The 24,539-nt window shown below is 50.2% G+C and overlaps 2 protein-coding genes across 5 annotated transcripts in view; one reads left to right on the top strand and one right to left on the bottom strand.

Annotated features, from left to right (window-relative positions):
- Positions 1-1,984: 1,984 nt before the first annotated feature.
- Positions 1,985-4,661, bottom strand: METTL18 (methyltransferase like 18). Of its 2 annotated transcripts, none has more exons than XM_037167376.2 (2): positions 4,437-4,661; positions 1,985-3,343 (listed from the first exon to the last, which is right to left on the bottom strand). In XM_037167376.2, the coding sequence occupies exon 2, from the start codon at positions 3,157-3,159 to the stop codon at positions 2,041-2,043; it is 1,119 nt and encodes a 372-aa protein (XP_037023271.2). In that variant the 5' UTR covers positions 3,160-3,343; positions 4,437-4,661; the 3' UTR covers positions 1,985-2,040. The 2 variants fall into 2 exon arrangements, with proteins under 2 accessions (XP_037023271.2, XP_037023272.2); XM_037167377.2 differs by lacking the exon at positions 4,437-4,661 and adding an exon at positions 3,640-3,732.
- A 28-nt stretch (positions 4,662-4,689) lies between these two features.
- Positions 4,690-24,539, top strand: part of FIRRM (FIGNL1 interacting regulator of recombination and mitosis) — a 34,773-nt gene continuing 14,923 nt past the window's right edge. Inside the window, exons 1-10 of one of the 3 annotated variants that reach the window (XM_037167372.2) lie at positions 4,690-4,875; positions 8,552-8,591; positions 9,710-9,798; positions 10,473-10,577; positions 11,030-11,170; positions 11,879-12,044; positions 13,426-13,510; positions 15,352-15,490; positions 18,381-18,461; positions 21,406-21,470. In XM_037167372.2, the coding sequence (XP_037023267.2) occupies positions 4,765-4,875; positions 8,552-8,591; positions 9,710-9,798; positions 10,473-10,577; positions 11,030-11,170; positions 11,879-12,044; positions 13,426-13,510; positions 15,352-15,490; positions 18,381-18,461; positions 21,406-21,470 (1,022 nt within the window). In that variant the 5' untranslated portion in view covers positions 4,690-4,764. Of the gene's footprint in view, positions 4,876-8,551; positions 8,592-9,709; positions 9,799-10,472; positions 10,578-11,029; positions 11,171-11,878; positions 12,045-13,425; positions 13,511-15,351; positions 15,491-18,380; positions 18,462-21,405; positions 21,471-24,539 lie in introns of those variants that run through there. The other 2 variants (XM_037167370.2, XM_037167374.2) reach the window with 2 other exon arrangements.

The raw sequence follows: 24,539 nt of genomic DNA, 5'->3' as shown, positions 1-24,539 counted from the left end.
TGGTGCCCCTGTCTCTGAGCAGAGGGCAGAAAGGCCCTCAAGGGCAGTGGAAGTGTAACTTAGGGTTACAGTCACGTGTGACAGGGGGAAGTTCAAAGGCAGAGCACAGCATGGCTGTTGACTGAGTTTCTAGAAAAAAGCTTTTATTGCAGCTTTACAAGATGGACTCTTCTTCATCCCTAATGATCCGAAAAGCCAACATGTCCAGAAAGGACAACTTAGAAACTTCGAGGTGGAGCTGGGGGCTTGGGGGGAGGGTGTGTGTGGAGGCAGAGCATAGTGAGTTGGTGCTGGGCCAAGCCCGGCCTGGAAGTTACTTGTTTCTCCAAATTCTGAACTGGGAAGGCACAGACCTAGTATATATTTTTTATCCTCAACTGAGGGCATGCTAGTTAATTTTAGAGAGGGGAAGAGAGGGAGAGAGGGAGAGAAATATTGATCAGTAGCCTCTCACATGTGCCCCAACTGGGGATCAAAACCAAAACCCAGGCATGTGCCCTGACCGGGAACCCAACCCATGACTTTTGGTTTATGGGACTACACCCAGCCGACTGAGCCACACTGCACACTGGCCAGGGCCACGCCTAATTTTTAACAGAAGTGATCAAGGCTTCCTATTTGATCGAGAAAACAGGATGACTATTAAGAGGATTCTTGGAAATAATTTCCATTTATATATAGGAACTGTGTGAAAAGAACCATAATACATGTTCGACATTAACTAGTATTATTTAAAAGGACTGTTAGGGAGTTACTGTTACTATAAACCTTGTCTTACAGATGGGGAAACTGAACTTGAACCCAAGGCATTGGACTCCGAAGCTCGTTGCCAGAACAAACGTGTGCCTCTTTGAATGGTTGAGCTAAACCATTTGCATGGGAAGGTGTACTGGGCACACTTCTCCTGGATTTGTGGCTGTAGTTTATGTCTCAAGTCTCGTCTGCTACCAGCTCCTTGGGCAGGTGTGTCCCGTTGGGCTGCCTGTTACCCAGGGTTGTCTAGTTCCCAGGACTAGGCTTGTGCTTGACTCCTGTCTTCAGGGGGCCCCACCCTATGGAGCGAAATTGTGCTCAGTCCCTGTGTGGGGCCTGTGTCCCGTCTACTCCCGAACAGGCCTGGGTAACACCTCACTGGGAGTCTAATTCATCCCAGAGAACCGACGGGTACCTATTTGTCCCAACGTCATCACTACTGTCTAAGTCATGGGACTCTATCCGATGCTTTGTCCCTCCCCTGTGAGCCAGCCCAGGTCTCAGGACCCATTCTGCCTTATCTAATAGGGGGGCTAGAGTTGCAGCTGTTGCATTTATACTAACGGTACCATTGGTGTAAACATCTCACTACCACCTGTCTTCTCTGTAGGCACACACCTGTGCATTTACCTGGTGAGATGCATATTATTTGATTATAATTGACTTTCTTCATATAATTATATATATGGCTGTATACATTAGGGATGTGCTTTTAAATGATGTGCATAAATAAGTTTCTTTAACTGTGACTTTCATTTCAGAATAATAAAAGGTTGCTAAGAAATGTTTTTGATGAAAACCAGGTTGGGGTAAGGCTGAGACCCCTGGAGTGGTGGGAAGAGCAAAGCTTTTAGACAGACATCAGTACAGGTTCTGGTTCAAGGTCAGAAGTGTGACGGGGGTCAAATCACTTCCTTGGGTCTGAGTCTCAATTTCTTTATCTACAAAAAGGAGGTATTAGCTACAGCCTAATTTTGGCCTGAATTGTAACCGAATTCAGGGCTGTTAATGACTATTCAGTGTTAGTACGTGTACAGTTCTTCTGCCCCGCGCATAGAAAACTGTTAGCTATTGTGATGGTTATTAAAATGAGGACAATCTATATACCTCATAAGGTTGTAAATATTAAGCAAGATGCTATCCTAAGTACCTCGTTAACAGATATCCAGTAATTATATTGCACTGAATCCTAATTTCGGAAAAAAAATAATAGCAAAGAAGAAATTAAACATTCAAGACAAGTTTTTGGTTATTTTATTTCCCTCAGTTAATATCCCTCTGTGGACATTAACTGGGGTACTTAAAAGTCATTTCAATTAGGAATCTTTTCAGTCCCTCATCAATTACTTCAAGTGTTCTAGTCTCGAATACATTCCTTTCTTCTACAAACTTCTGAAAGAGATGAATACCTCCTCCTACACCGAAATAATGTGCTTTGCTGGCCAAAAGCACTCGCCCGTTTTTATGTAACAGCCTACGGAACGTCTGGTGCAAAGAACCATAGTAATCCGGATTGTAAATGGTTTCTGAGGTAAGAATGAGATCGTATCTGTCAAAGACTCTTCCCCTGGTTAGTACCAGCTCACAAAACTCAGACCACTCTCCGGAGAAGAATCGGCACTTACAGAGCCCTTGTGCTGCTCTTGATCTCTTGCACCTTTTCCCATCTGGTTGGTCTCCATCACTTTCTTCATCCTCCGAAGCGGAGTTAGCTGCTGCATTAGGTATGGTTACTTCATCGATCACCATACTGTTATAATCTTGAAAATGAACTTCTTTGGCCCCTCCCTTGAGGGCAGTTATACCCAGCAACCCTGAGCCACAGCCCAGATCCAACACTTTTTTCCCCGCAAATTTCACTTGGGCCTTTGTGAAATAAGCCAGGAGGTCAAAGGTACATTCCCAGATTTTTAAGCCCCCTTCGTAAACACCGGTGATCAGATCAGAGTCAGAAGAAAAGCTTTTTGAAACGATGTTTTCTCCAGGGAAGTTCTCTTTCAACAAGATGGTTTTCACCACCGACATGTTAACCTGCTGGAGACCTGGTAACGTTTCTAAGACTTTATTTTCTATCACTTCCTTTACATTTTCAGGCACGGCATGCTCTCTGGCAAGTCTCAAGCAAGGCTGTTTTCCGTGAGGCTCCAAGTTACCTGAGCTGTTGGCTGCATCGAGGGAGCTGTCTGGGTCCTGAGAGGGGGCTGCATTTCCTGCTGACTCAGGGGTCCCCAAGGGGTCCCGAGGGCAGTCCCACTGTTCTCTAGAACAGCCTGTGTCCCTGTGTTTGCCTTTCTGACTTTCTGAGACTGAAGCCTCTTTTGAGTTCAGGGTCAAAGCTCCATCTCCAAGGGCTGTTGATTCATTGTCCAGCAGGCCTTCTACAGTGAAATTAAATTGAAAAGTCATCCTCCAGCAATCCTTCAATTAGAAGGAAGACTCCTCAGCTTCTGCTTGGAAGTGAAGACAGGATCATAAGCCTGTCTCAGTTATGTATGCAGTTTCGTTTGGGTCCATTTCTCTTTAGCTGCTTATACCGTTACAAATATTTAGAGATGTTTCCAAATGACTTCTTTGAGGTCTCTGCTTAACTCTGGAGAAAAAAAGAAGAAATAAAATTGTTATTGAAAAGCAAAATGAAATAGTCCCTTATAATATTAAACAGTAACACCCCCCCCCGCCCCCGCCCCGCCCCAACCCAGCAGCTTTTTCTATAAAATTTGTGAGGGAGATACAAAGATTTGGAAGCACACCCACCCCTCAGGGATCGAAAGCTGGAGAAGAGAATTAAGAGTAAAAAGAAATAGCCCTGGCTGGTGTAGCTCAGTGGATTGAGCGTGGGCCTGCGAACCAGACAATTGCAGTTCGATTCCCAGTCAGGGCACATACCAGGGTTGCAGGCCGGTTCCCTGCAGGCCAGTTCCCAGCAGGGGATGCATGAAAGGCAACCATACATTGGTGTTTCTCTCCCTCTCTCCTTCCCTTCCCCTCTAAAGATAAATAAATAAAATATTTAAAAAAGAGTTAAAAAATAAAAGAACAAGAGCAGCAACAACAACTAGAAATAAAAATGTAAAGTCCAAAATTTTCAGGCAGGAAATGACAAGCCTAGCTACTTGGCGTCTGTCACCTGCCATGACGCAGCCCAAACACATCACCTGCTAAACTCCAGGTGAGTAAATTCCAGGATCACTGCAGTCTGCTCCTGTTGCAGGTAACAGGGGTCCAAGAGCTTTATCTTGGTAAATGGGTAGCTCTGTAAAAACTTGGGCGGCTCTGCTTTGGTGCAAGGTCACCCAGCTGACCTCACTGCACTTAGGGGAGACAAGCAGCCCCAAGTGGATGGGCCTGGGGTGCTTTTGGAGTAATCGCTAAGGGTCAGTTTGGTGGCAGAACAAACACAAAATAAGGGCAGAACGTTTGGAAGAGACCCGTGAACGTGGAAGCAACTTTACTGGGATTCTTCTCTGTATCTACGGTGCTAGATCCGCTTCAAAACGCACAGTTCTGGCAGGTGGGGTCTTTATTCCCAGTACACAAGAGGTACAAAGCAGGGCCACACGGCTCAGTGGGTAGGAACGTGCCCTTTTGCACCCGCTGCAGGTCCCGGACACACCCCGCCCCAGATGTGCAATTTCAAAGCCCCCTGGGACCAGGGGTGGCAATTGGGGACGTTGGGCCCTCACCTCCCCAAAGCGCCTAGATGTAACGTTGACAGCGATTCAGATCTCGGGATGCACACAGCCGGCCAGTTTCCAGCTCCAGGCGCAGGGTAGGTAGTCAGGCGGGACGCTTGGGTCGGAGAGGGCGCACCAGCGAGTCGAGTCCTCCGCGGGCCAGACAAGCCCGTTTTCCCGCCCCCAGCCACTTGGGGCCCGGGCTCAACAGGACCGCAGCCCGCTCCCTCTCTATGGTTCGGGTGCCCGCCGGGAGCTCGCAAGGCCTGCCGGGAGGGCGGCGCTTCCGTTCTCGGCTGTGGCGGGAGTGTTCGGATGTTGGCTCCCGGGAGAAAACATGTCTGAGGAGCGCGCCGTCCCCGCGAGCGCCGTTCCCCTGGAGGAACTGAGTAGCTGGCCGGAGGAGCTGTGCCGCCGGGAACTGCCGACTGTCTTGCCCCGGCTCCTCATATCCTTGGCTGTCGCCGGCGCCTGGTCAGGGGCGTAGGGCCGGAGTCGCACCTCTCCCCTCGGCTCGGTCACACCCGCCGCCGGGTCGCGTTGTGTTCCCGCGGCTCGAACCCTCTCGGCTCGTTGTGGGCGAGCGAGTTGGAGCGGAGAGGGGACGGAGGGCGAGCGGGGGCCGCTGCTGGCGTCGGGACTGGGGGGGGGCTCGCTCAGGCGCCCCGTCCCACGCTCGCGGCGGTGAAAGTGGCGTTTTCGCCCTTTCCTCTGCCTTTTTTCTGTACTCGTCTCGTGTAATTACGTGTAAATAACTTTTGCCTGGGAGAGCGGGGGAGGCAAGGACTCGAATCTGAGCCCTGGGTTTCAGCTGCGGGGGGTGGGGGGGTGGAGAGGCGCCCTGAGCTGCTGCGTCCGAGGCGGGTGGTGGCTGTGAACCACGCTGTCTCCCGAACCGTGGGACGCAGTTCTGCCGTGGTGCCGAGCGTGTAAACGGTGTTAAAAGGTCCTCCCCCTTCCCTTTTCCCCCTCTTTTTTTTGTTCATTGCTGGTTAGGAGTTGCTAATCGTCGTTATTGGTTTCATCTGCTGGGTTTGAGCGGCCAGTGCCTCGGTCGTCCAGGTGCAGACCGTTCTGTCGTCCTCTCGCGCCTTTGGGATTGGAAATGTGCCCGAGTCCAGCCTTTCATGTTAAAATGTAATATATTTTTTTAAAGCCTTGGCGCTTACCTTCAACGTAAAACTACACTTCAAGAAGGAAAAAAAAAAGACCTTCTCTTGAGGGACTCTCAACACTGCACAACTGATTTTTACAGTTCAAGCCAAACACGAATGTGACCGCGTGCGTCGACGGCATTCGGCATTAGCACAGTCCCGCGAGCTGCGGAAGCCCTTTGTTAGTCGTGCAGATACAGAATCCCCGTCCTCGTGCACTTTGACTTTGGAAGGAAAATAGCTGTCCTCCTCAAAAACATTTCCTGGGTCCCGAACATGTTTGTGTCAGGCAGGGTGGCAGGCTTTGGAGTTACAAAGATCAGGGGCGTGGCTCCTCTTCTTCCCCCCAAACTTACAGGGGGACTTTAATAATTGGAAGGCGTCGTTCTTGCCTGTGACATCAGTGAACCTGTGACATCAGGTTCTTTGCACCTCAGGTGTAACCTGCAGAAGCACCCAAACCAGTTCTTCCCCCAGTTTTCTTTATTGAAACACAGCAGGTTTCCCAAGAACATAATTTTGTTCCAGGTCGTTTCATTGTAAAATAGAAGCCTAACTCTTGTTTATATTAATTAGCCTGTGGAAAAATGGGTTTTGTTGTGCATCGTGTTGCTTTAGGTCTGAGAACCTGTGGACAACGTTAAGGGAGGACTTAACTGTTTGTGAATGGTCCACAAACCTCGAATCCTCACCTCCGGTCAGCAAGTTCTGTTGTATCGTGAATCCGTCCACTTACCTCCATGCTCCCATTCCTACAACTCGTCCAGACCCCATAGTTTCCTCATGTTCTCTTATATGGGGAGGGTCCCCCCCCCCCCCCCCCCCGCAACTCAGCATCATCTCCTGGATGGCAGGCCCCTTGTAGCACAGGCTTCCCCTGCTGGGTGAGTGTTCTAGGAGCCCATCTGTATCAGTGCACCAGTTGGCGTTGTTGTGAGAGGCTGCATTGGCTTCCATGAATTTTTTATGAAGACTCAACGCGTTTGCCAGCTGCATGGTGGGTGATTTAAGAGTGCACCTGCCCACACCTGACTGAGTGTTCAGCAGTTTTTGATCAAAAACAACATGACCCCTGCCCTACCCTCCCCATTCACTCAGTCTCACCCCAAGTGACTGAACGAAAAAGTCCTTCAAGGGAAACATTTTGTCCATATAAATGGAAGAGGTGAAACAAAAAACAGAAGAACCAAAAGGCATCAAAACTGATGAGTTCAAAACTATTTTGAGCAGGGGAAAAAACGCAATAGGTATATTGCATCAAACAGAGTACTTTGAAGGTGACTGACGTTTAACATGTAAGAATAAATATATGATTTTTTATAGATAAATTTGGGGGAGGTTTTTTGAGTCCCCTTTCGAATCCATTTCCTAAAAGTAGTCCAGAGTGAAAGACGGATCATGTCATTTTCTTTTTAAATCCGCCCCCCCCCCCCAGTGGCTTCTTAACAAATTAGAAATAAAACCCAGACTTGCCTTCACTACCCCCTGTGATCTAAGCCTCGCCCTTTTCCTGGCCTCGCTTGCTGCCTTCCATTTGCGGTCTTTGGTTGCTGACCCCTCAGCCTCGGGTGTCCCCCAGCCTTTTGCACTACTCACTGGAGTCCTGGCTCAGCGTCACCTCACTTGGCCCTTTTCAGAGCCCTCAGTTTTAGGTCGTTGCACCACATCCAGTTGGCAACACTTTGTGTGTTTTTCTGAAGAGGACTTTGTCACTGACAGACAAATCCTTTTGCTGGTTCTGTTGCTGTTCCATGTTCCCTCCCCACAGAGTAAAGGTCCCAAAGGCAGAAAGAGAGGTGCTTGCCCTGCATCGTCCCTGCACCTGGAGCAGGGCCTGGCACGTGCCAGGCATTGAGTACGGGCTCAAACTACTGTTTTTTAAATGCCTGCAAGTCTCGTTAGACCATATTTCTTTTCAACAAATTTGCATTAAAGTTTGCACTAAAGCCGCTGTTGCATCACTGAAACAGTCATTTTCATGTTTTGCATTTCACATATTATTTTCCGCATGTCTTCATAATTATAATGCACGTTTAATTTTTGAAGGGGCTAGGATTTTTTTGACCTTTGCTGAAATTTTTTCTTAAGGCAAATTATGTCCTACCAGACTCAAATAAGTTGATGCCTGTACCTTGTTTTGAATGCTGCTGCATAAATATACATGCACCGTTGAGATTTCAGAAGAAAAATCAGCCTTGGCTGGGTGGCTCAGTTGGAGCATTGTCCCATGCACCACGCGGTTGCAGGTTCAACCCCTGGTCAGGGCACATTACCTGGCTTGCGGGTTGGATCCCAGGTCAGGGTGCATACAGGAGGCAACCGATCGACGTTTCTGTCAATGACATCACTGAACATATCCTAGGGTGAGAATTTAAAAATCAGTTTTATTAGTGTGATGGGGCTTGGGGATATCTGTTTTTCTCATTGACACATTTAATAGTTCTCACATTGTTTTTACATTGTAACATTTCTAACAGTTTTCGATGGTATACAAGTATGTGTTTCATAATATGATTTCTGTTAGGATTTACTGCGACTTTTGGTAAGCTCATGCACAGCAGCGTTTCAGTCTGATGAGGCTGGTACAGAAAGGTGTGCAGATGGTGTGGAAGGAAGGGGGAAGTGGTGAGTGACTCAGGACAGGCACAGACAGGATGGTAGGGATGCCGAGGAGGCAGACGTGCCTTCCTGCACGAGAAGCCAGAACCCATGGTTTGTCGTAGCACCGCCTGCCGTCTGTCAAAAGTGTTTTATGGCCACACATAGCTTGAAAAGGCAATTTTGAAAATATTTCTGTAATATTGGTCGTTTACCTAATTAGCATTAACTTTATAAAAGTGAAATTATGCCAGTAATTTGAGTCTGATTTCAGTCTCTTTAGGATCGTAGCTTAAACTTCAGGAACGGCCCTTGTAACTTAATTCTCAGTGGTGAGCCTCCTATTTCTGTGGTTTTCCTTAATTATCTCACTCCATGTGTCAGCATGCTGGCAGCTGGACCGAGCACGGCCGTAAGCGAAACTGTCTGGACTGCACGCTTTATTTCCACGTCATTAAGCTCTGAGTCGTACTTCCCTCGATCCAGTTTTATGTTCCCTTCACAATAAATCTTTTCCCGTGGTGGCGTTACTGCTTCTCTAACCGTCAGCTGCTCACAGTGCCCACACTCCTCTAATTACAGGGCGGTGCTTAGTTTAAATTCCATTTTCAGCAGATAGCGAATGTGTTCTGTTTAATAATGTGTGTGTGAGCACAGTGTCCACTTCAGATGTTGTTATACCGTGGTTAGACCTGTATGGAACAGTTTTGCAGTCGACTGCTTCCAGCCGCTCTCGTGTTAAGTCGCATTTAGAAAATAGTTTCCAGGTTGCAGAAAGCTGGTTTTTTAGATGATGACACATTTGTCATTTGGAACATGTTGACTTTCTCATGTTCCTCTGTCTTTGATGCTCTCACTTGATATGATTTACTCAGCCAGGAGTGGAGAGTAAAGACTAGACTTGGAGTTTACATTTATTTTGAGTTAGAATGGTTGTGGAATATTTGTTTATGATTTTGAATCTGCGTTGCCTGTTGGGGTCTAATTTTTTATATAACAAGTATTTTTTTATCCTGAGTATGAATTATACATATTCGTCATAGGGAATTTGAAACATACAGAAAAACAGAAGATTATGAAACACCTATGGATCCGAAATGGCTAAGATGTTAATATAGAGCATTCTCTTTAGAGCGTTTCTGTACATTCCTGTCAGACTGTTATTCCTTGTATGCACATGTTTACATCTGTTAAAACTGGGATACTATTTGGGGGCCTTTTTAATTTTAAAATACTGTAAACACTTTTCATGGTTTTAAATAATCACTGGGAATCGTTTCACTGATCACAGATCCTGTTCAGTGCAGGTGCCCGTATCCATTAACTGGTCCTTAGTTGCCGGGCACAGTTTCCCCTTTTTTGCTATTATTTCGGTTGATTAATAGTTTCTCTGCATAGACTATGGCTTTTGGAATGACAGTGCTTTCTGTTGGTGGGGCTCACGTAGTCTCCCGTCTGCGAAGAGCAGGGATCTCTGTCGGCTGCCGTGACTGAACGTTCCTCCAGAGTGTGTTCTGTTTGGCTTTGTAGAGATTCTGAAAGTCGTCGTCGAGATGTTTCTGCCTCATATGAACCTCCTGGCACTGGAGCAGACTTTCTTTTCACAAGTGCTCCCCAAGGTACAGTTACCTGAGTCGGCATACGGGCCACAGAGGCGGTTGGAATCCAGCCTCTGCTTCAGAGTGTTCCCAGCTGCGGTTCTGTTTTTAATGTATGAGCCATACTTGTCATTCCAATAAAGTAGTAAAAAATGGATCTCGTGTGAGAATATGGTGGTGTTGGAGTAATTAGGTGATTAAAAAGTTTTACATTTTCAGATAGTAGGGATCCTTTACTCATTGAATTTAAATTATTTGTAGTTAATTTTAAGTGCTCTTATATTTTAATGCTATTAAGTGAAAATTTGGGTTGGTGATAAAGTTAGCAAGTCCCTTTCGTGTGTCTTTTTTGTACCATTTACTAGTAATTGTTATCTTTTTAAAGAGACTATATTGCATGCAGAATTACTATAAATATTGATAATATACAAGGTTGGGCAGAAGTAGGTTTACCGTATGGAAGATAATACAGTAATTAACAAGTAATGATACAAGAATAAGCTGTTTCACATATTCACAACTATAACCCTACTTTTATACCACCTTGTATGTTTTATATGTAACATTATATATTTTAAACTAAATTAGGTGTAATTGGTAAGCTAGACAAATAAAAATCATCTGATTTTTTAAAAAGTTATCTTTCCTTTTCTAGTGATTTCTGTTCCTACTAATAACCTCCTTTGTATTTACAGACTGTGAAATTATTTGATGACATGATGTTTGAGTTAACCAGTCAAGCCAGAGAACTGTCCAGCCAAAACTTGGAAGCCCAGAGCTGTCTGAGGAGCACTTTACAAGTGAGTCAGGTGTCGGGACAGGAGGGGCGGAGGCAGCACCGAGCGTGAGGATCTTTGTGCTGATGTCAGTTCGCCTGTTTCCGGTGCACGGTGGCCGGTGCCGGGAGGCTCACTTACAGAATTAAAGGTGTGAGTGCAGAAACCTGAATTCTGGATTTTTTGTACAACTTCATGCTGAGTACACACCCAGACTCTTTAAGGATGGCAAGGAGTGGAGAGCACATGCCCTGCCTGTGGTTCCTGAGCACGTGGGCAGGGTGCCAAGTGCAGTTTTTGACGTGTGGGTGAGGATCCCAGCTCTCTCCTCTTTCACCACGTGGCTGGCTGGTTGCTCTGCGACCTGAGTAACAGAGGGCCCGTTTCATTCACAGCTCCCATCTCCAGCACCCAGCCCGCCCACTTTCCGTGGTGCAGCAAACATGTTCTGAGTTACCTTCCTCTCCTGTTCTCAGACCATGGTGCAGGTCCTAGGAGCTCTTACAGGGTGTGTGCAGCGTGTCTGCGCCTTGCAGGGGTCCGTCGTTCTCAGCGACGTCCAGAGTCTGCCCTCCTCGGTCCTGCACGTGGTCAGAAGTACCTTTGTGCACTGCAAGGTGAGCATCGGGTCCGGGTACACTCTAAATGGCCTAGAACCCGAGGGCAGAGGGGCTGAGTACATGGTCTTGGTACGTAAGAGTATGCACTTGAGTCCACATTATTGGAATAGACTTTGCCACAGAACTAGAAGCATGCATGTGCATATTGTTAAAATAGTTATAAAGAAGTGATAAAAGCAGCCTCTTGTCTTTGGTTTGTCTTATCCTGTTTCCTCTCTACGAAGAAAGAAGTGATAGAATTTGTTTAGTCACAAGGATCCTGAAATAGTTCTGTGATGACGTTGGTGAAAGGGATGAATTCCTTAATGAGCGGGTTCCTGTGCAGGGTCAGGAACCCTTGTTTGGTTCCTTTCTCTGTCCCTGAGGCAGCTTGAAGGCACAAAAGCTGTGGGCCATTTTGATGCTGCCGTGTGTTAGCTGACACCCCTCTTTGGTGATGGGGACGCACTATCATGCACCTGACCCAAGGTCCTTCACCCCCGTTTCAGCGCTGCCCTTGCAGGGTCTGGGAAGTCACTTCCTTTGGTGCCAGCTTGCTTCTCTTGAAGGGCACTGTATTTAACGGGAGTTCTTGAAACCTTTGTTCCATGTACAAATATGTGATTCGGTGGAAAGCATGAATTTGTGATCTCTGGTGGTACAAGTGAGAGTGAATTTGGCTTTTGAGCTTTTCATGATTTTTCTTTCCTTCTCTCATTTGAGCAGAACAGTGAGTCTGTGTATTCTGGGCGCTTACACCTCGTTTCAGACCTTCTCCAGGCTCTTTTCAAGGAGGCCTATTCTCTTCAAAAGCAGCTGATGGAACTGCTGGACATGGTGCGCACGGACCCTGCTGGTGACGAGGAGGGTGGCGCTCTGGACATGGTGATCGGTGAGTGAGGAGGGTGCTGCATGCCAACGTGAATGGTTGTCGTTACACACCCAAGCCACCGTTGTTTGCAGTGACTTGGCGCCTCCGCGTGTAAGATAAACCCTGCTGTGTAAATGTTTGGCCTTTAAGTCTTAGAGTTTAAATTTGCTATTTGATGCCCAGCATTGGCGTTGTGCTTTCAGATGATGTTCATAGTAGGTAGTTGCCCTCCAGTGATCACAGAGAGAGGTCTGCTGCGTCATCACAGTCGCACATGGGCCGCAGGGGTTCCAGAGCCATGGCCCGCAGGGGAGGGCAGTGTGCAGGCCCCTCTCGGAACACACAGAATCACCTGTGCCTGTGTGTGTGTCCGTGTGTGCACAGCACGTCACTGACTGTACGTGATTACCCAGGGCAGACTCCGTGATGTTCTGTGTCATGTTTGAAGAGCTGACTTCCCTCAGGAGCGGGCCGCGGCCCCCAGATTGGGGAGCTGTGTCGGCACCCCTCACTTCACTGTGAGGGGAAGCTGGTTCGGTGCGGGGTATTAGGTGCCCTTGTCTCTGCAGCAAACCTTCTCCAAACCTGGGGATTAGAACAACCACTGCTTTACTGACCCGTGGTTCGGTGAGCCAGCAGCTGGGCTGGGCTCCACTGGGACGGTGGTCCCTGCTCCACATGGCAGGGGGCTCCCTCGTGTGTGGGGTCCGTGGCCTCACTCAGTCTGGCCGTGGGAAGATGCAGGAGCACCGAGCCCCCTGTTGCAGTGAGTCCTCCAGCAGGGGGACTGGCTGGGCTCCGCCGCCTGGTGTGGCCTCGGGGTTTCTGAGAGCAGCAAGGGAGGGCAAGCCCCACGGATGCGCACTCTCAGGTCTCTGCTTGCCTTCCAGTTGTCACTGTCCCCGTGGACCAGAGCAGGTCGTGCGGCTAAGCCTAGAGCCCAGGGTGTGGTGTGGAAGGGCACCGCCCGAGAGTGTGGGCCCAGAGGGGAAGCCGCCGTAGCCATTTCTCTCAGTGTTCCGCCGCAGACAGCGTAGACGCCTTGCATGAGAACTGTGCAGATTAGTGCTAATTTTTCCTCGTTATGTTCTCTTGCCTTAGGTTCTTTTTGTCATTTTTGAGTAGAATTCCGCAAAGAGAATATCTCAGTTAGAACAGGGTACGACTTTATGCCCCTCAACATTTTCATTTTATTTAGGTCATGGGGTATTTGCAAACTTCAGCTGTTCCATAATTTATAAAAACCTTTAAAAGTGGGACACTTATCCAATTATTTGGACACCACTTTTGCAAACTGCCTCACCTGCTTTAGCAAACGTCTGGCTGTTGGGTAGACACTCTAAGCACAGGTGAGACTGCGGACACCGGGAGGTTCTGAGTGTTCTGTCGTCTCTCTTCGCAGTCATTCACTCGCTGCTGGACATCTGCTCTGTCATTTCCAGTATGGACCATGCATTTCATGCCAACACTTGGAAATGTATAATTAAGTAAGTGTTTTGTTTTTACTTTTTGTAATTTTCTGTGTCTCAAATCTTAATTTTTCATGTCAGACTGCATTTAAAACCTCTTCTGTGGGTGTATGAACCGTTCACTGGCTCTGCTGTCTGGTAGCCCAGGTAACCCCACACGTAGCTTCCAGAGCAAACTGTACTTCACCCTGCTGCCTCCAAAATTAAAAGTTCTCCCCAGTGAGCTGGTAATTCCGAATGATTGGACCACGGTTGGGCTAGACTCGAACCACTTGCCTGCTGCCACTGCTGTTGAAGAGACTATTATGCATCCCATTTCCAGGCTTAGATAAATTAGTAATTACAGTTAGAGCTGAGTATAATCCCTTCATTATGAGCTTTTGAGTCATTCATCTCTCATTGCCTTTACAGAGTGGCTTTGACTGGAGCATTGTGAAGGGTCACTAGGGAGAGTGCCCTCAGTGTTCATCAGTTTCCGGGGGGGCGGGGGATACACAGTCAAGGTGCAGACATGGGCGGGCACCCCCAGTTCACACACACGCATGGCCCATGAAAGGTCAGTGTAGTAGCACTTCCGTAGCTCGCAAAGTCGCCACCAGGTAATGGTGTGGTGGTGGGGATTGTCAGCTCAGAGCCCCCCGGCATGTCGCTTGGTTTGTTCTGAAGTGACTGGCCCTCTCAGCACTCGGGTGGTTTGGGAAACTTCTCTGCACCTTAGTTTGCTCATCTGGAAATAGGAGCAGTGGCTATGGCACTTTTACGGTGGGTTCTAGTGAGAGTTCAGTTCCCCAAGGTGAGATGCTTTGAAGGGGCCATGGCACATAGTAAGTGCTCAGTGAATTAGTTGTGTTACCGTCACCATCATCCCTGTCACGTCACCACCTTCACCACCACCCACCACTGTCACCACCACCCACCATCCTCACTGTCACCGCCATCCTCACTGTCACATCACCACCATCCTCACCATCACCACCACCATCACCACTGTCACCACCATCTTCACTATTACCACCCACCATCACCATCACCATCAATATCTTCCACTCTCAACCCCTTCTTAAATCACTACTACCCAGCATTCAGACTATTGTTTTAAAATGTAACCAGATAACCACTCGGCTGCTTAGAGTCCACCACGTTTTACTACGAGTAATGACTTAATAATCCTCCCTGGGCCCTGCCTTCTTCAGCAGCCTGTCTCTGCTGCCCTCCCTTGCTCTCAGTGCAGGGTGTCAGAAGTCATTTTCACGGGGGGCACATGGGCCTCGAGGTTGCCTTCCAAGGGCCAAATAACTCCAGGACTGTGTAGACGTGACTGCTCCTTGACTGTCAGGGAGTTGAAACTACACTCGGCCTTTGCAGGCAACTGCGCGGCTGGTGTGCCCCCCGTGAAGGTGGGTCTGACACCCCCGACTGACTTCCCCAGCGCACCGAACGCTCCTGTCCCGGAGCCTTGTCACAGCTTCTCCCTCTGCCAGGATGCTCCTCTTCATGTGTACGCCTTGCCGACCCCTGCACGTCTTTCAGTGCCAGCTTAACCCTGAGAATCCTGGTTGTGACATCACGTTCTCCCTCACGCTGGCCCGCGTGCTCTGTGGACAGGGCAGAGGCTGTCTCCCTTCGCCTATGCTCCCAGAGCCCAGCAGAGACTGGCACCTTTTGCATGGAGGAATTTAAAAAAAACAGCAACTTAAACTAACGTAGCTGCTTCCCGGGTAAAGGTGACACATCTTAACAGTGGCATGTCTCATATGTGTGCGCTGAGATGTTTGTCATGCTCCTTCATCATGGTTTTACCGACCGAAGTTCCCCGATGTGCTGCTCGTGGTGACCGCTCTTTTCTCTGTGATCCTCAGGCAGAGCCTGAAGCACCAGGCGGGTGTCAAGAGCCAGCTGAGGCACAGAGACATCGTCACCAGCTTGTGCGAGGACACCCTGTGCTCCTTCCAGGCCTGCCTGCAGCTAGCGGAGCAGTCGGCCCAGGCAGGGGCGCAGGTACGGGCTCTGCCACAGCACTTGCTTCCCAGCTGCTGAGCCGCACCGGGCTCTGCGGGGCACTGCACTCGAAGGGTTTTACTGTGTTTCAGTCGTGTTTGCCTGTCTCCGTCTGTGAGGTGGGATTACGGCCCGTCATCACTTTAACCCAGAACGTGGCGGTAGATGCCTCTCTGCTCTCATTCCCCCGATAGTCTGCCCGTCTGTCCTCATTCTGGACTAACCGGTTGGCCCAGGCCTTCTCGCCATCCTTTCATTCTTCTCCCCCAAAACACAAGTCCGACGCTTCAGCCCTGTGCTTGTTTACGACCGTCTTGATGGGACCACACCCGGCCTTTCTTCACTGACCCAGTGCAGCCGCAGTGACGCAACATGCAACTCTGTGTGTGTGTCTGTGTGTGTGCGTGCGCACTTGTGTGTTTTCTAAGGTAGATGTGAACTTGCATTTACTTTGCAAAGAATTACAGTGTTGAATTGGCTTCCCATTTATGAATCATCATAGTCTAAAAATTTATTTCTAACATGCTTACAGGGAATTGTTCATTTTCCAATGACAGTGTTACACATGGTGCCTTTTGTTGTCAGACAAGCCCTTTAAACTTATTTAACTCATAAAGCCCTACGTTATAGAGCTAATAGTACTCAGGACAGAACAGTTGCATATCTCAGTGGGAAAGGAGTCAAAGACTTCTCTGAGTGTGACTGTAACACGCTCCTCCTGCTGGAGACCTGCCGGCTGCCAGGGGAGCCCTTTGTGTCCCTGTCCTCCTGCCAAAGCCTTGAGAGGGAAAGAGGAGGGAGGACTTGCTGCTGAGGAGGTGAGGGCTAGCTCAGGAAGGGACTGGACTTTCCCCTCCTGCCTCTTTTTTCTCTTACCTGTCCTCCCCTTACTCCCCATCTCTCTCTCCCCTTTTCCTTCTGTCCTCCGGTTTCCTCCCTGTGCACTTTGTGGTTCCCCTTGACCTTGCTGAAAGGAGGTGTTGGTTGGTTGGCCCACCTGCTGTGGCAGGAGGGTCGGCAGGAGGGTCGTTGGCTCCTGACCTCTCTGGCACATCTGTATCCTCGGCCCCGGCCCCGTCTCCCCAGCTCCTTCTCTCTTTCCCTGACACCACCTCGCCCAGCTAGTTCAGGTGGCAGAGTAGGGGGGGCGTGGAAAGCCCAGGTACCAGCACAGTCAGCCGTAGGAGGGAAAGAAGGCCAGAGGGTGCCTGGCAGGGTGGCAGTCTGTACTAGGTACACAAGTTCACTTCTTACCACCTGTTTGCAGGTGAAAATCAGAGAATTAACAAAGTGAACTATCCTAACTTCCAAGCCGATTTTCACGTTCTTCCTTATTTGTGAACGTTTGGGACTGACAGCTTGACCATCTCTACTCACTGTCCCTGGTGGAAATGGAGCTTTGCTGTGTTCTTTGCAGCGGCTCCATTCGTTAAATGCTGACCGGCAGCGCCCTCTGCTGTTCACTCTTGGTATTTCTTGAGGGATCAAAGTTTTCCAAGTGCCAGTGTTTTCATATCTAAATAAAACCACTAGGCTTAATTGGTTGTATGCTATTAACAGAAGGGTCATGGGTCCGTCAGCCCCTGTTTTTACTTACCGGGCTGCCACAGCAAACGACCTTGAACGCGGTGGCCGGGCCCAGGTGAAAAGGCAGACCTCTGCTCCCTCACTGCCCTGCAGGGTGGATGCCTTAGAGGCGTCAGCAGGGCCTTGCTCCTAGAGTCTGGGGTGGGTGTGCTCCGCACCCGCTGCTCAGCTTCCGGTGTGGCTGACGTTCTGGGTGACCCCGGCCTCCACTTCCCTCGTCACGCGTGGGGTCTCCCTGTGCCTTCCCATGGTCCTCGCTGGGGACCCAGCCGACTGGATCTGGGCCCGTCCCACTCCCCACCTTCACGCAGCAGCTCTGCGGTGCCCGAGCTTCCCCTCCAGCCACGTTCTGTGGTGTTGGGTGAGGACTTCCGCACATCTGGGGACGTCGTCAGTCCGTAACAGGAGACTGACACGGTTCTGCTGTCTGCTGAGTCCTGACAGTGCCTTCTGAATGGGGGTGTTGTGTCGGACTCAGCATCTGGCCTTTTTCCCGTTTGGTCCCTCCTCCCTCCAGCGTGTAGTCTTTCATCTACCAGCCGTTTCGTTTTTCTGTGGCCATAGGGAGATTCATTTGGAAGGCTCTTTGATACAAATTTTCACTGCAATTCTTACCTTTGTTTACAGATTGCTTTCAGAAATTTTATTCTGAGAGCGAACATGCTTTCGTGTTTGGTGCCTACCGGAGCTTCATGGCCTGCTGCGTGTTGTTCGCAGTGTTTCTCTTGTCTCGTGTACAGAAAGGGAGCACGGGTGCTCTGTCTCCTGAGACACTGCGTGATGACCTTCCTTGGCTGCGCCCCGGCTCTTCCGTGCTGGCCCTGGGGTGTCGCTCTCTGGTCACACAGCTCAGGGAGCCGTGGAGGGGCAGGGCTCGTGCCCTGCTCCCGCTTCTGGGAGAAGTCAGGATGAAAGCAGCCTGCTTCGCCCTGGGACTGCCGCCTCCCATTGCCGTTTCGCGGGTCATGCTTTTCCTGGGCTGCGAGGCTTCGCTGCCGCCCGTCCGCACGGCGCGTGGGGCGTCTTTGTCCCTGCCGTGTTCTGATCAACCCAGAAGGTTCACCTCTCGTGCCGTTACATATGAAAGTTCATTTTCAGTAACATAGAGTTTAGTTTTTTGAATCTCTGTCATCATTTGGCATTTGTATTGCTCCCAGCAATTCAGAATAGAATTATGTTTTCTTGGAAATGTTTATACTCTAAGGGTGTTTTAAGAGATCTTTATAGAAAATGTTCTCATTTACAAATTAAGCTAATTTTAGATATTTTTATTTATTATGCTTTCTTCCTTTTTTTGAAACAGGATAGTGCCGACTATAAATTATTTCAAAAAACACTCAAATTATGTCGTTTCTTTGTCAACTCTCTCCTGCACTATATTAAGGTAAGGCTGATTTTTTATAATGCGTAAATGTGAATAAACTGAATTATCATGTTTGTATCATTCCTGCTAAGAGCAGTCTTATGAAGTTATTTTGTCAAGAGTATATTTTTTGGGTACTTATTTATCTTTTTGTTTAGTATTGTCAATTGTTACATATTGAGCATCTGATACTATTTAAGTGGCTACCATCACTGTTAATTGTTCAGTTATCTGAAAAAGCTATTTAATATAAATGTAGATAAGATTTCTGTAAGCGCAAATCAGTTTTCAGAAGATAATTCTATTTGTCTTCAAATACTGTGTGGTGTTCAAATCTGTAAAACTGTGGAGTAACGTTAAGAAAACCTGCGTGTCGAGGGTCTCCCGGGGAGCAGGGATGGTTGAGGGTGTGCGAGGAGAGCGGCTGGTGGCTCTGGGAAAAGACGATTCGTATAGAGAGGTGAGCAGAGCGCTCGCGGCCGTCACTGAGAGGAGCATCCGAGAAGTGGGTGTTAGCGATTAAAAAACAGGACGGCCATCCACAAGAACCTGTCTTTGGTCCTGCCCTGCACTGTGAGGAGCAGGCAGGCTCTCCAGTGACTGCTGACCGTGGTCAGTGCGGTTGGTGGCCAGCTCACTGGCTGCTGCAGCAGCTCCGTCGGTGCACATGCTGCCTGCCGGGGGCCCTGGCAGCTGCTGTTCTCTCCAGTCGGCCGCTCTCACCAGTCACCGGGTGTGTTTAGGTGGCAGTGCCCAGCCTGGATGGCAGTGTGCGGGCAGTTACCCGCCTAAGGGTTCCTTGGTGTGTAGCAGGCGAAAGTGCTCTGAACGACGCCACTGTAAGAAAACACAAACCTGTTTTCCAATTACAGTTGACAGGGAATGTCATGGTGCATTGGCGTGGTGACCAGACACTCACACCCCTTACGCAGTGACCCCGCAGCGCAGCCCAGTCTGGTGCCACGTGGCTGGTCAGCAGGTGCTCCTGAGCGCACTCCCATCTGGGCCTTCCAGCCCGGTGGCTGCTTTTGTGAGTGCCAGTTTGCACTTACTGAATTCTTTGGACTGGAAGACGTACCAGACCACAAGACGCACCTAGGTTTTAGCGGAGGGAAGTATGGCAGAAAATTTTGAGGCAAAAATGTGGTAAAATATTTAATAACATAAATAACATAGGCTGCCACCCCCTGCCCCCATCCCTTACAGCGAGCCAGGTAAGCTACATTCGGACTATAAGATGCACCCCCATGTCCCTCCAAATCTGGGGGGAAAGTGTGTCTCATAGTCCGAAGACTGCGATAGTTCCTGCCTTCCTGCCCGTCCCACCAACCTCTCCCATCTGGCAGCCATCAAAATGTTTTTGGGGTCTGTGAGTCTGTTTCTGTTCAGATGGTTCATTTAGTTTGTTTTCTTAGATTTCACATGGAAGTTAAATTGGCATTTGTCTTCCTCTGTCTGATTCATTTCACTTTGCGCAGTTTGCTCTAAGGCATCTGTGTTGGCACGGATAGCAAGACCCCACTCACCTCTTGGCTGCGCAGCACTCGGGGCAGCTCTGTGCCATGGCCTCTTGTGCACTTGCCTGTCAGTGGGCCCTCGGGCTGCTCCCATCACTGTGCCATCGAGGGAAAGGAGCATCGATGTGAGGGAGAGACCTTGACCGGTTGCCCTTTTTATGCACCAAACCTGCAGCCTAGGCCTGTGCCCTGACTGGGAATGGGACCTGCCACCTTCTGGTTTGCGGGACGATACCCACCCAGCTGAGCCCCACCGGCCAGGCCTGTTATGTTTCATATGAACAACTATAAACCTGCTTCTGCCCCACCCAGTATTTGGCACCAGCTGCCTGCTCTGGCACTGTGGGCGAGACAAAGGAACACTGATGCCTGCCAGAGAGCCCCTGACCTCTCTCCCTGCCGTCGTGCTCTGAAGTGAGTCACTTCAGTTCCTCCCTGTCTGTCCCCGGCCCTGGCACCTGCTACTCGGCTGCTGCCTCTGCCCTGGCTTCCGGAGTGAGTGAGCCTGTGTTCGGGCGAGGGAGTCTTTCGGGGGGAATGCCTTGGCCCCCAGCAGCCTTCGTCTTACTTGGGTACAGTCCCCTCTGGTTTGTGTCCGGATGTTACAGGGACTCCTCTTTCTGGCATTGATGCCCTTGGGCAGGGAGCTGGGTGTGGAGCTGGGACCCTCCGCTCCTCAGGGGGGACCTTCGCAGCCGAGGTGTCCCTCCTGGTGCTCTCCCAGCACAGGTGGGTGCAGGACCTGGCGGTTGCGTCTCTGCCCCTACCAGTCTCTGCGTGGCTCTTCCTTAGATCCTTAGCTCTTGGAGACCAGCTCAGCTCGGCCCCAGGTGGTCCTTCCTGGCGGTGGCTTCATGATTTAGTTGTGATTTTGACCTGGTCCAGGGAGGAGGTGGCACAGCGCAGGTCACTTCTATGCCGCCATCCTGACCTGGAAACCCTCGTTATACCATTTTTTAAATCAGTTCTTTTCTACCCGGGAATTTTTAATTTTTAAAACTTCATCATCAACTTTTTTTCTATGTCCTAACAATAAAGACAGTTTCTTTTACTTTCTGAGAGACAGCCTACCGTAATGGGGGTGGGGGCGAGGCCCGGCCTTGCTGGTGCTCAGGTGTGCAACTGGACTGCGGTGCTGGACACCCTCCTGGCCCCGCTCTCTGTGCTCCAGCAGCATGGCTGGGGTGTGAGGGGCCGGGACCATGCGACCCAACGGCACGAAGGCTCTCGCAGTGTCGCCCGAGCACGAAGTGGGGGCCATGCACGGAGAGTTCTGGTGACACTTTTAACGGGACTTTCAGGTGCTTAGCTTCATCCTCCTCATTCTCATGCAAGATTTTTTAAAATGTGGCGCGTCCAGGGTAGTGTTTCATTGTTTGCATGCGTTTGTGAGAGGATGTGTGTTGGTACGCTGTGTCTGGAGAGTGAATAGAGCTGTTCTGTTTCAGGAGTTTCTTCCCTTCCTCTCGGACTCCTGCTCTGCGCTGCACCAGCTGTACCTGCAGACGCACAGGTAAGAAGAATGCCGCGTCGCCACGCGAGCCAGGCAGAGACTGAATGTGTGTCCTTGTAAAGTGACACATCAGAGTCACTTCTTCCGGTGTTTCAGTGAATTTTTTACCTGTTTGATGAACATAGGTGGAAATGACAGGTTTTGAAAATAGATTCTGTGTGCGTTTGACATCTCTGTGGTCCGAACTAGGACCTGGTACCGAGTGAGGACGGCCCAGACGGTGACGCACACCCAAGGCCCGCAGAGGGGTCTGCACGCGCGTGTGCTTTCTGCCGGTGCGTCGCTGCCGGTCTGGGTTCGTTTCCATCTCACTGCTGCGAGACAGAGTCAGGTAGTAGGTGGCTCTACCTCAGAACAGTGGAGTTCCAGGGGGTGTCGATTCGGATCGAGGCTGACATTTGAGGTTGACGGCTACTCAGAAGAGCCCTCAGCCTGACACCGAAATGGTCTGTCACCTCACTCACCAGGTCCACTCTCTTCTTCCTCATTCACCCAGCTCCCTGACAGGGTCTGTGCACCACTCCCTGTCACCCTTTCCCTGCCACGTGTCCCCTGCTCCAGCACCTGCAGCCCCATTCCTCCTGCTCCTGGTCAGCCCTGTCCTCACCGTGTGTGCCCCGGGGGGGAGGCACGTGAAGGACAGTCTCTGAGAGCACATCCCGAACCTCACTCTCCTGTGATGCGCACCCTCTTCCCCGCCGCCTTCTTCCCGCGGGCAGGCAGGCCCAGGCTGCTCTCTTCCTGTCTGCAGAGCCACACAAAACTGTCTCAAAGGAGTGTCCTGCTGAAGACCCCTTCCCATTTCTGCCTCTGTTCACACTGGGACTGGAGGCCTCGTCTGGGTCCCCATCCCCACAGCTGCCCCTCGAATGCCACAGGTCGGAGCTGCGCAGGGCCGCTCCCACATGGGCTTTTTCCAGCAGGTGCTGCGAACGTATCTTGCTCGTGGTTTTCTTAATAACAAGTTCTTTTCTGTAGCTCGCTCCATTGTAAGGCTGCTTTACATACCACGCACAGTGGGAAAATTGGCATTAATCTGCTGCTCGTGTGCTGTCAGGGCTTCCGGTCAGCAGCAGGCCGGTTGCAGAGAAGTTCTCAGGTGTCTGAAACTATGGACTGTCTGGGGGTGGGTGTCCCTGTCCCTAACCCCTTCACTGCTCAGGGGTCACCGTGCTGCCTTTTTAAACCTGTTCCAGTCCACCTCTGCGTCCACCACTTCCCCAGGACGGCCCCGGTCAGGGCTGGCCGAGACTCCGTGCTGCTGCGTCCGGTGGGCAGTGCAGGCCTCGCAGCGTCACCCTGTCGGGTGCTCAGCCCTTCCTTTAGAACTCTGTCCCCTGACTTCCGGGACCTCCCTCCCTCCCGGTTCTCTTCTGGTCTCACTGGTGGCTCCTCCCCAGCAGGTGCCTCCCCTTTTCCCAGTTCTTTAGGGTGGGTCCCTGGCCCTCAGTCCTTGGGCCCCTTCTCTGTGGTCATTTTGTCTCAGGACCTTGCATTTCTCTCTCCTTGGGTGGATCTGCCAATCAGGGCGCGCACACTTACACTGACCCAAGCCAAGCTCTTGTTTCCTGCCGTGTCATCTCCATCTCCCTACCCTTCTTCCCACAGCCCAGACCGGCTCCTCTGGGGCTCCCTCCTTTCAGTTTCAGTGGCGGCTTCCTGCTTCCGACTGATCTGGTTCCACAGCCTGCCACCATCTTTAACGTTTTCCTCTGTTTGCGTCCCCCACATCCAGTTAATTAGCAGACTCTCTCAGGATCACCCTCAGTGTCAGTGTGTGTGTCCCCTGTGCATGCACAGGACCCAGCCACTGCTCCCTGCCGTACCTGTCCCCGTCCAGCCCTGTCTGCTTCCACCCCCGCCTTGCTCTCCTCTGTTCTCCGAGCAGTAGCCAGAGGGAGCGGTGGAACTTACCGAGACCGTGTGACTTCTGTGCAAACCCTCAGGTGCCTCCCATTCGCATGGAGTTCGGCAGAGCTTCCTGACCACCTTCCCTGCTGTGTTCTCTATGGCACGTGGCGACCTCTGCTCTGCTGTGAATTTACTTGCCCTCCTGTGTCTTAGCTGCCTCCCTTCATTAGCACAGGCACTCTGTAACGGTGGTGACTTTGTTAACTGCTATGTCCTGGAACAGAGCATGGCATACATGCACAGGCATTTGGTAAACGCTTGTCAAGTAAATAAACTAAAAATACATCACTTGCCCTGGCTGGTGTGGCTCAGTGGATTGAGCGTGGGCCTGTGAACAAAAGGATCGCAGTTCGATTCCCAGTCAGGGCACATGCCTGGGTTGCAGGCCAGGTTCCCACTTGGGTGCACAAAAGGCAACCACACATTGATGTTTCTCTCTCTCTTTCTCCCTTCCCCGCTCTCTAAAAATAAAATCTTTAAAAAATTTAAAAAATATATAATTTGATTGAGACATGAACCCTTGGGTGCTTCATAGCTGTGCTTCAAACCTAGAGTTGTTACCTGCATTTTGTCTGTTCTGCACCTCCCGAGTCACCAAACCCTCGGCTCCAGGGTGCAGTGTCACCAGCCAGGCAGCCGAGAGGCTCGGGGGCGGATGCAGGAGCCAAAGCCCCGCAGCCAGTGGTCGGTCAGCAGCGGTGCCTTTCTGTCGCAGCGCCGAGGCCCCCAGTGTCCGCTTCAGTGCGTCCTTTCAGATGTCACCGTCCCTGCAGGACAGGGTTCCCCAAGCACTGTCACCTGTCACGTGGCACCGATGCCGAACACACACCCTAGGTGCCGTGGGTTTTGATGGAAGTTGAGCGTAGCCCAGTCACTGAGGTGTTTCTCCACGAGACAGTCGCCCTCCCCGAGCAGGGTCCTGGCACGTTTAGACAACCTCTCGTAGGAGCGGTTACACCAGAATTCACCAGGAATATGTTTTTACACACTGTGTTTTTATTAGTTACTTAACTTCATGTTTTTACAGTACTTTTAAAAGACACCACTGGCAAAATGGTTTCATTAAAACGCATCAAAATAATCCAGAGATTTCACTAACATTCTAAACTTTCAATTTTGTGTTGAGTCATGTTGTTGCTAATTCTGAGTTCTTTGTAC

The sequence above is a fragment of the Artibeus jamaicensis genome, unplaced genomic scaffold (assembly GCF_021234435.1).
Source record: "Artibeus jamaicensis isolate MK-2021 breed Jamaican fruit bat unplaced genomic scaffold, CSHL_Jam_final scaffold_625, whole genome shotgun sequence".
In the NCBI taxonomy this organism is placed as follows: domain Eukaryota; kingdom Metazoa; phylum Chordata; class Mammalia; order Chiroptera; family Phyllostomidae; genus Artibeus; species Artibeus jamaicensis.
Note: the sequence above shows the minus strand (reverse complement) of the source record. Positions and strands in the feature narration are given on the sequence as shown.